This window comes from Ranitomeya variabilis, chromosome 3 (genome assembly GCF_051348905.1).
Source record: "Ranitomeya variabilis isolate aRanVar5 chromosome 3, aRanVar5.hap1, whole genome shotgun sequence".
NCBI classification, from domain to species: Eukaryota; Metazoa; Chordata; class Amphibia; order Anura; family Dendrobatidae; genus Ranitomeya; species Ranitomeya variabilis.
This window is the reverse complement of record NC_135234.1, coordinates 723,827,677-723,837,650: the sequence shown is the minus strand read 5'-3', so window position 1 is coordinate 723,837,650 and position 9,974 is coordinate 723,827,677. Positions and strand designations below refer to the sequence as shown.

At 41.5% G+C, this 9,974-nt stretch overlaps 1 protein-coding gene across 1 annotated transcript; it reads left to right on the top strand.

Annotated features, from left to right (window-relative positions):
* The first annotated feature begins 8,454 nt into the window (after positions 1–8,454).
* Positions 8,455–9,726, top strand: GJA3 (gap junction protein alpha 3). Its single transcript, XM_077299831.1, has one exon. The coding sequence runs from the start codon at positions 8,455–8,457 to the stop codon at positions 9,724–9,726; it is 1,272 nt and encodes a 423-aa protein (XP_077155946.1).
* Positions 9,727–9,974: the final 248 nt, after the last annotated feature.

The following is a 9,974-nucleotide window of genomic DNA, read 5'->3' as shown; positions in this document are numbered from 1 at the left end:
TCAAAAAGTCAAATGGTGCGCCCTCCCTTCCAAGCCCCGACGTGCGCCCAAACAGTGGTTTACCCCCACATATGGGATACCAGCGTACTCAGGACAAACTGGGCAACAACTATTGGGGTCCAATTTCTCCTGTTACCCTTGCAAAAATAAAAAAATACTTGCTAAAACATAATTTTGAGGAAAGAACAATTATTTTTTATTTTCACGGCTCTACGTTATAAACTTATGTGAAACACTTGGGGGTTGAAAGTGCTCACCACACATCTAGATAAGATCCTTTTGGGGTCTAGTTTCCAAAATGGGGTCACTTGTGGGGTGTTTCTACTGTTTAGGCACATCAGGGGCTCTGCAAATGCAACGTGACGCCCGCAGACCATTCCATCAAAGTCTGCATTTCAAATGTCACTACTTCCCTTCCGAGCCCTGACGTGCGCCCAAACAGTGGTTTACCCCCACATATGGGGTACCAGCGTACTCACAACAAACTGGGCAACAAATATTGGGGTCCAATTTCTCCTGTTACCCTTGTGAAAATAAACAATTGCTTGCTAAAACATCTTTTTTGAGGAAAGAAAAATGATTTTTTATTTTCACGGCTCTGCGTTGTAAACTTCTGTGAAGCACTTGGGGGTTGAACGTGCTCACCACACATCTAGATAAGTTCCTTGGGGGGTCTAGTTTCCAAAATGGGGTCACTTGTGGGGGGTTTCTACTGTTTAGGCACATCAGGGGCTCTGCAAACATAACATGATTCCCGCAGACCATTCCATCAAAGTCTGCATTCCAAACCGTCACTACTTCCCTTCCGAGCCCCGCCATGTGCCCAAACAGTGGTTTACCCCCACATATGGGGTATCAGCGTACTCAGGAGAAACTGGACAACAACTTTTGGGGTCAAATTTTTCCTGTTACCCTTGGGAAAATTAAAAAATTCTGGGCTAAAAAAATATTTTTGAGGAAAGAAAACACATGTTTTATTTTCACGTCTCTGCGTTATAAACTTCTGTGAAGCACTTGGGGGTTCAAAGTGCTCACCACACATTTAGATAAGTTCCCTTGGGGGTCTAGTTTCCAAAATGGGGTCAATTGTGGGGAGTTTCTACTGTTTAGGCACATCAGGGGCTCTGCAAACGCAACGTGACGCCCGCAGAGCATTCCATTAAAGTCTGCATTTCAAAACGTCACTACTTCCCTTCCGCTCCCCGACGTGTGCCAAAACAGTGGTCTACCCCCACATATTGGGTATCAGCGTACTCAGGAGAAACTGCACAACAACTTTTGGGGTCCAATTTCTCCTGTTACCGTTGGGAAAATAAAAAATTGTGGGTTAAAAAATCATTTTTGAGGAAAGAAAAATAATTTTTTATTTTCATGGCTCTGCGTTATAAACTTCTGTGAAGCACTTGAGGGTTCAAAGTGCTCACCACACATCTAGATTAGTTCCTTGGGAGGTCTAGTTTCCAAAATGGGGTCACTTGTGTGGGAGCTCCAATGTTTAGGCACACAGGGGCTCTCCAAACGCGACATGGTGTCCGCTAATGATTGGAGCTAATTTTCCATTCAAAAAGCCAAATGGCGTGCCTTCCCTTCCGAGCCCTGCTGTGCGCCCAAACAGTGGTTTACCCCCACATATGGGGTATCATCGTACTCAGGACAAACTGGACAACAACATTTGGGGTCCAATTTCTCCTATTATCCTTGGGAAAATAAAAAACTCCGGGCTAAAAATCATTTTTGAGGAAAGAAAAATATTTTTTTTTTTTCATGGCTCTGCGTTATAAACTTCTGTGAAGCACCTGGGGGTTTTAAGTGCTCACTATACATCTAGATCAGTTCCTTGGGGGGTCTAGTTTCCAAAATGGGGTCACTTGTAGGGGAGCTCCAATGTTTAGGCACACAGGGGCTCTCCGAACGCAACATGGTGTCCACTAACGATTGGAGCTAATTTTCCATTGAAAAAGTCAAATGGCGCGCCTTCCCTTCCAAGCCTTGCCGTGCACCCAAACAGTGGTTTACCCCCACATATGAGGTATCGGCGTACTCAAGAGAAATTGCCCAACAAATTTTAGGATCCATTTTATCCTGTTGCCCATGTGAAAATGAAAAAATTGAGGCTAAAAAAATTTTTTTGTGAAAAAAAAGTACTTTTTCATTTTTTACGGATCAATTTGTGAAGCACCTGAGAGTTTAAAGTGCTCACTATGCATCTAGATAAGTTCCTTGGGGGGTCTAGTTTCCAAAATGGGGTCACATGTGGGGGAGCTTCAATGTTTAGGCACACAGGGTCTCTCCAAACGCGACATGGTGTCCGCTAACGATGGAGATAATTTTTCATTCAAAAAGTCAAATGGCGCGCCTTCCCTTCCGAGCCTTGCCGTGCACCCAAACAGTGGTTTACCCCCACATGTGAGGTATCAGTGTACTCAGGAGAAATTGCCCAATACATTTTAGGATCCATTTTATCCTGCTGCCCATGTGGAAATGAACAAATTGAGGCTAAAAGAAATTTTTTGTGAAAAAAAAGGACTTTTTCATTTTTACGGATCAATTTGTGAAGCACCTGGGGGATTAAAGTGCTCACTATGCATCTAGATAAGTTCCTTGGGGTGTCTAGTTTCCAAAATGGGGTCACTTGTGGGGGAGCTCCAATGTTTAGGCACACGGGGGCTCTCCAAACGCGACATGGTGTCCGCTAAAGATTGGAGCCAATTTTTCATTGAAAAAGTCAAATGGCGCTCCTTCGCTTCCGAGCCCTGCCGTGCCCGCAAACAGTGGTTTACCCCCACATATGAGGTATCAACGTACTCAGGACAAATTGGACAACAACTTTTGTGGTCCAGTTTCTCCTTTTACCCTTGGGAAAATAAAAAAATTGTTGCTAAAAGATCATTTTTGTGACTAAAAAGTTAAATGTTCACTTTTTCCTTCCATGTTGCTTCTGCTGTTGTGAAACACCTGAAGGGTTAATAAACTTCTTGAATGTGGTTTTGAGCACCTTGAGGGGTGCAGTTTTTAGAATGGTGTCACTTTTGGGTATTTTCAGCCATATAGAACCCTCAAACTGACTTCAAATGTGAGGTGGTCCCTAAAAAAAATGGTTTTGTAAATTTTGTTGTAAAAATGAGAAATCACTGGTCAAATTTTAACCCTTATAACTTCCTAGCAAAAAAAAAATTTCTTTCCAAAATTGTGCTGATGTAAAGTAGACATGTGGAAAATGTTATTTATTAACTATTTTGTGTCACATAACTCTCTGGTTTAACAGAATAAAAATTCAAAATGTGAAAATTGCGAAATTTTCAAAATTTTTGCCAAATTTCCGTTTTTTTCACAAATAAACTCAGAAATTATCGACCTAAATTTACCACTAACATGAAGCCCAATATGTCACGAAAAAACAATCTCAGAACCGCAAGGATCCGTTGAAGCGTTCCTGAGTTATTACCTCATAAAGGGACACTGGTCAGAATTGCAAAAAATGGCAAGGTCATTAAGGCCAAAATAGGCTGGGTCATGAAGGGGTTAAGCGTGCATAAAAGCACGGTCAGCCACAGCTTTGTGCACCTCTCGCTGCATAAATGTGATCCCAAACATTGTGTAAAAGCTTCTACTCAATCCACAAAAAAAGCAAGCTCCCACTCAGGTCTTTCATCTGTTAACAGAAATATAGGGGGCTTCCATGTTACTGGTAGTACAAAGGCTCTCGTAAAGCTAAATGGCTCTTCACCCTCCAAAAGAAATTCAGCAAATTCTCCGCTCCCACATCCAAATGCCTCCCCCCCCCCCCCCCCGAGCCCCACAGTGTATCTAATCCACATATAGCATCCACATGTTTGGCATTTCTGAAGCAATGAGAGCCCGCCTAATTTACGGGTGCATGTCTCCAGAAGCAAAGCCTGGGCATAAGATACTCGTGACTGCAACATACAGGTCACTACAGCATACTGGTCACGACAATGGCAGTTTGCAATTTTCACTTGGCAACATTCATTTCTGTTTGTTTCTGGAAAACACCCTTGGAGTCAAAATCGTCACTACACCTGTAGATAAATTCCCAAAGGGGTATAATTTCCAAAATGGGATCACTTGAGGGGGATTCTGCTTTTCTAGCAAATAGGGGCTCTGTATATGGAGCTCGCAAACTGTTCTAGGAACATCTGCACTCCAGGAGACAAATAGCGCTCCGTTCCTCCCGAATCTCTCCATATGGATAAGTAGTACTGTACAGCCACATATGGGGTATTGCCACATTCAGTAGAAATTGTGGGACAAATTATGATGCCATTTTTACCCACTTCTTGTGTGAAAATGTAAAATCTGGGGCTAACACACAATCTTGGTGGTAAAAATGTAGGTATTTTTTCTTCACTGCCCAATGGTATAACATTCTGTGACACACCCGTAGTGTCATTATGGTCACTGAACCCTTAGATTAATTAATTGAGAGATGTAGTTTGTAAAATGGGGTCACTAATGGGGGTTCTGCTGTTCTAGCACCTCGCAAGCTCTCCCAGTGGGTCATGCACCTGCAAACCGTAACAGTAAAATCTGGGGCTCCTTGCCTTCTGAGCTTTGCACTGTGCTGAAAATTATTTCCACATTACATGTAGAGTATTGGCACACTCAGGAAAAATTGGACATCAGTTTGCTGTAAAAATCATTCCTATTAGCCCTTAGAAAAATTAAAATTTGGTGCTAAAACAACATTTTAGTGGTAAAAATTTAACTCATTCTTTCTTCACCGCTCAATGGTATAAAATTCTGTGAGGCACATGTGGTGTTAATATGATCACTGCACCATTAGATGAATTCATTGGGGAGTGTAGTTTGTTAAACGAGTTCACATATAGGGGGTTTCTGTTGTTCTCGCACCTCAGGGGATCTGCCAATGTAACATGGCACCCTCAAACCATTCCAGCAAAATCTGAACTCCAATATGGCGCCTCTTCCCTTCTGAGCTTTTCACTGTCCCTCAAAAGTAGTATTCCCCCACATATGGGGTATTGGCGTACTCAGAAGGAATTGCACAACAAACTGTATGGTGCAATTTCTCCTGTTACCCTTATGAAAATGCAAAATTTGGGGCCAAAAAAACATTTTTGTGGGGAAAATTTGATTTTTTTTATTTTCTTGGCTCAACTTTATAAAATTCTGTGAAGCACTTAGGGGTTCAATGTGCTAACCACACATCTAAATACATTCATTGAGGAGTCTAGTTTCCAAACTGGGGTCACTTGTGGGGGGTTTCTACTGTTTAAGCACATTGGGGCTCTCCAAATGGGACATGACGTCCGCTAATGATTCCAGGAAATTTTACAATCAAAAAATCAAATGACGCTCCTTCCCTTCCGAGCCCTGCCGTGTGCCCAAACAGCAGTTTTCTCCCTCATATGGGGAATTGGCATACTCAGGAGAAATTGCACTGCAAATTATATGGTGCAGTTCCTCCTGTTACCCTTATCAAAATGTAAAATTTGGGGCTAAAATAACATTTTTGTGGTGAAAATGTGATTTTATTATTTCCAGGACTCAACGTTATAAAATTCAGTGAAGCACCTGGTGGTTCAAGGTGCACACCACACATCTACATACATTCCTTGAGGGGTCTAGTTTCCAAAATGGGGTCACATGTGGGGGGGTATCAACTGTTTAGGCACATCAGGGGCTCTCCAAATGGGACATGATGTCCGCTAATGATTCCAGGAAATTTAACATACAAAAAGTCAAATGACGCTCCTTCCCTTCTGAGCCCCGCAGTAAGCGAAAACAGTAGTTTTCTCCCTAATATGGGGTTTCGGCGTACTCAGGAGAAATTGCACAACAAATTGTATGTTGCAATTTCTCCTGTTACCCTTATAACAATGCAACATTTGGGGCTAAAAACATATTTGTGGGGAAAATATATATTTTTTTATTTTCACGGCTCAACGTTATAAACTTTTGTGAAGCACCTGAGGGTTCAATGTGCTCACCACACATCTAGATCAGTTCCCTGAGGGGTCTAGTTTTCAAAATGGTGTCACTTGTGGGGGAATTTCACTGTTTAGGCACATCAGAAGCTGTCCAAACAGGACATGGCTCCCGCTGAGGCTATGTGCACACGTCAGGATTTTGTCAGGATTTTGTCAGGATTTTATCAGGATTTTGTCAGGATTTTTCATCAGGATTTGTAGCCAAAACCAGGAGTGGAACAATTAGAGGAAAAGTATAATAGAAACATATGCACCACTTCTGTATTTATCACCCACTCCTGGTTTTGGCTACAAAACCTGAGGAAAAAGCCTGACAAAATCCTGACAAAATCCTGAGAAAATCCTGACAAAATCCTGACGTGTGCACATACCCTTATATTGTTCCAGTAAATTTTGCATTTAAAAAGTCAAATGGTGCTCCTTCCCTTCCAAGCTCGGCTGTGTGTCCAAACAGTGGTTTTCTCCCTCATATGGGCTATCGGCAAGCTCACAAGAAATTGTGCAACAAATTTTGGGGTCCATTTTTTCATGTTACCCTTGTTAAAATAAAAAAATTGGGATCTGAAGTAAATTTAAAGTTAAATGTTCATTTTTTTTCCACAGTTCAAAAATTCCTCTGAAGCACCTGAAGAGTTAATAAACTTCTTGAATGTGGTTTTGAGCACCTTATGGGGTGCAGTTTTAAAAATGTGGTCCCTAAAAAAAATGGTTTTATAAATTTTGTTGGAAAAATGAAAAATCGCTGGTCAACTTTTAACTCTTATAACGTCCTAACAAAAAAAAATGTGGTTCCAAAATTGTGCTGATGTAAAGTAGACATGTGGGAAATGTTATTTGTTAACTATTTTATGTGACACATTTCTGTGATTTAAGGTCATAAAAATTAAAAGTTTGAAAATTGCAAATTTTTTTCACAAGTAAACACAAGTCATATCAAAGAAATTTAACACTATTATGAAGTACAAATATGCCTCTTAAAAGAATCACCAGGATCTGTTGAAGCATTCCAGAGTTATGACCACATAAAGTGACAGTGGTCAGAATTGTAAAAATTGACCTGATCATTAACGTGCAAACAACCTTTGGGGGTAAAGGGGTTAATATAATTTCTTTTTTGTGTGTGATTTTTTTTTTACAATTTTTCAAAACTTTTTTTTTTACTTTTTTTGACATTGTCCCAGGATGGGTCATCAACTTTACACTGACTGATCGCTGATCTAACGCTCTACAATGCTTTTGCATTGAAGGGCATTAGAACAGTACATCGCAGGCGGGAAGGAGATGTGTCAGTGACTGCTCTGAGCAGGAGCTTACAGGCCACAGTCCCTGGGTGACCCCAAGATCACCTCTGTGCACTCTGATTGGTAAATTGGTAAGTAAAGAACAAGAAACATGTTTGGTATCTGAGTACTGGTACTGACCTGTGAATCATATTGCCAGGTGAGTGTTACCATATAGTGAACACGGTAAATAAAATACTCAAAAAACAATTGTGAAATTGCACCTTTTTTACAATTTCAACGCACTTGGAATTTGTTCCCTGTTTTCCAGTACACTATATGATAAAATGAATGGTGTCATTCAAAAGTACAACTCTTCCCACAAAAAACAAGCCCTCGCACAGCTATATGGCCAGAAAAATAAAAACCTTATGGCTCTTGGAAGAAGGGGAGGAAAAAGCAAAAAATAGAATATTACCGGGTAGTGAAGAGGTTAAAAAAACCTTTTTTTTTTCAATAAGGCCTCCATTAAAGCATTTCTCTTCTAGGCGACTTCCTCAATATGAAATCTCCCACCTATGATCCCTTGCACACTTTACATCAATCCCATTTGCTAGAATGTATGAGAGGGACACTATTAACAACTTCATGAAATATAAAAATGCAGCTGTTGAACTTTTTGGATGAATAGATACATGATTTATTGGAGTTTGGTTCAATGTCTGTATGAAAAAAGCTATATATTTCAGAATACGTTAAAGGAGTTGTCCAGGAGGACCATTTTTTTTTATTATGGGCCTAAAAACTAACAGGCAGGTACTGACCACTTCTGCCGGCGATTCATCTGCTTCACGTCAACAGAGCAGCTGTTCTTCTTCCGGGCTGCTCTGCTAAAGGGGTGTGACTACCGGCATCATGCTGATTGACAGCCGCCTCCCGCAGTTAGGTAGTGAGGAGCCAGGTGTCAATCAATATCACGTCAGCAGTCACTCCCCATCACATCGGCAGTCACAGCCGAGCAGAAGAGAAGTGGAAGCCACTGAATGGATGGAAGGAGGTCTGTGCCCGCTCTGTGCCAGCAGAGATCTGCATCAGGCACAACAGACAAGTAGGTAGCAACTACCTGCCTGTCAGTGCTTATGCCCATAGTGAAAAAAATGTAATAGTATTGGCTAAATTAAAAAAATGTATTCAATATTTTAACAGTACTTCTCCAGAATTAACATTTACATGTTCATATTTTAGGTTAGAAAACAGAAACAATGGGTGACTGGAGTTTCCTGGGAAGACTATTAGAAAACGCTCAAGAACACTCTACTGTCATCGGAAAGGTCTGGTTGACCGTATTGTTTATCTTCCGGATTTTGGTATTAGGAGCAGCAGCTGAAGAAGTGTGGGGGGATGAACAGTCTGACTTTACTTGTAACACCCAACAACCAGGTTGTGAGAATGTCTGCTATGACAGAGCCTTCCCTATTTCTCATATTAGATTCTGGGTTCTCCAGATTATCTTTGTTTCCACCCCCACACTCATTTATCTGGGCCATGTCCTGCACATTGTGCGGATGGAAGAAAAGAAAAAAGAGAAAGAGGAGGATCTAAAAAAGGTTATAAAAGGCAATCAAGAGACGGAACTTCTCCTTAGGAAGGGAGTTGAGAAGAAGGAAAAAACAAAACCCCCTATTAGAGATGAAAGGGGGAAAATCAGAATAGGAGGTGCCCTCCTCCGCACCTACGTCTTCAATATTATTTTCAAGACTCTATTTGAGATTGGCTTCATTGTGGGACAATACTTCCTGTATGGTTATGAACTTAAGCCGCTTTATCGTTGCAACCGTTGGCCTTGCCCCAACACTGTGGATTGCTTCATTTCCAGGCCGACAGAAAAGACCATTTTCATCATATTTATGCTTGTAGTGGCTTGCGTGTCTCTTTTGCTGAATATGTTAGAGATATATCACTTGGGGTGGAAGAAACTCAAGCAAGGTATGACTAACCGTTATGTCCCTGACCCTGCTTGCAATAAAGCAGATCCTTCTAGCCCACTACCGCGAACTGCCGCAACAAGCATGGCTTTTCCACCATACTATACTGATGCAGCCGCTGCCCCTCCGACCGGTCAACATGTATATGCTAGATCTCCACTTTCAGATTTCAAAATAGCATCGCTTGCAGAAGAGGCTGTTGACCCTTCTTATTTCAGTGGCCATCTTGACCAACATGCCCTTGCCACTGAGCAGAACTGGGCCAATCTGGCAGTGGAGCGGGAGAGAAAACCTGGATCAAGCAGTACCAGTGCATGCAGTGCAACTACTTCTGCTCCAAGCAGTGTGAGAAATGAGGGAGGAAGCGATGAAGTGGTGACTCTGGTGGTTGAGAGAAGTGGAAGCAACACAAGGTCTGAAGTAGATGATATACCAGCCACCACCACCACTGTAGAGATGCACCAGCCTCCAGCATTGATAGACACAAGAAGGCTCAGCAGAGCTAGTAAGTCCAGCAGTAGAGCTAGGTCAGATGACTTAGCAGTGTAGAAATGAAGCTAGAACCAGCAGACAGCCTACAATGTCAACGGAAGAATTTCCTGGGTACACATTAAAATGGAAATAGGCAAAAAAAAAATTGTTAAGCTACTGAGTGGTACTGGTGCCTGCTTTAGTCACCACTGTCACTGAATGAATTTTAGCAAACCATTAAAATATAACAGAAAATGATGGGAGAAAATTCAAATTTGATGTCATTGCACGCTGTGAGTTGTAGATGACACTTTGCCATTTTTGGA

Excerpts from the sequence above, each read along its gene's own strand:
- GJA3 (XM_077299831.1), top strand. The coding sequence starts at position 8,455 with ATGGGTGACTGGAGTTTCCTGGGAAGACTATTAGAAAACGCTCAAGAA.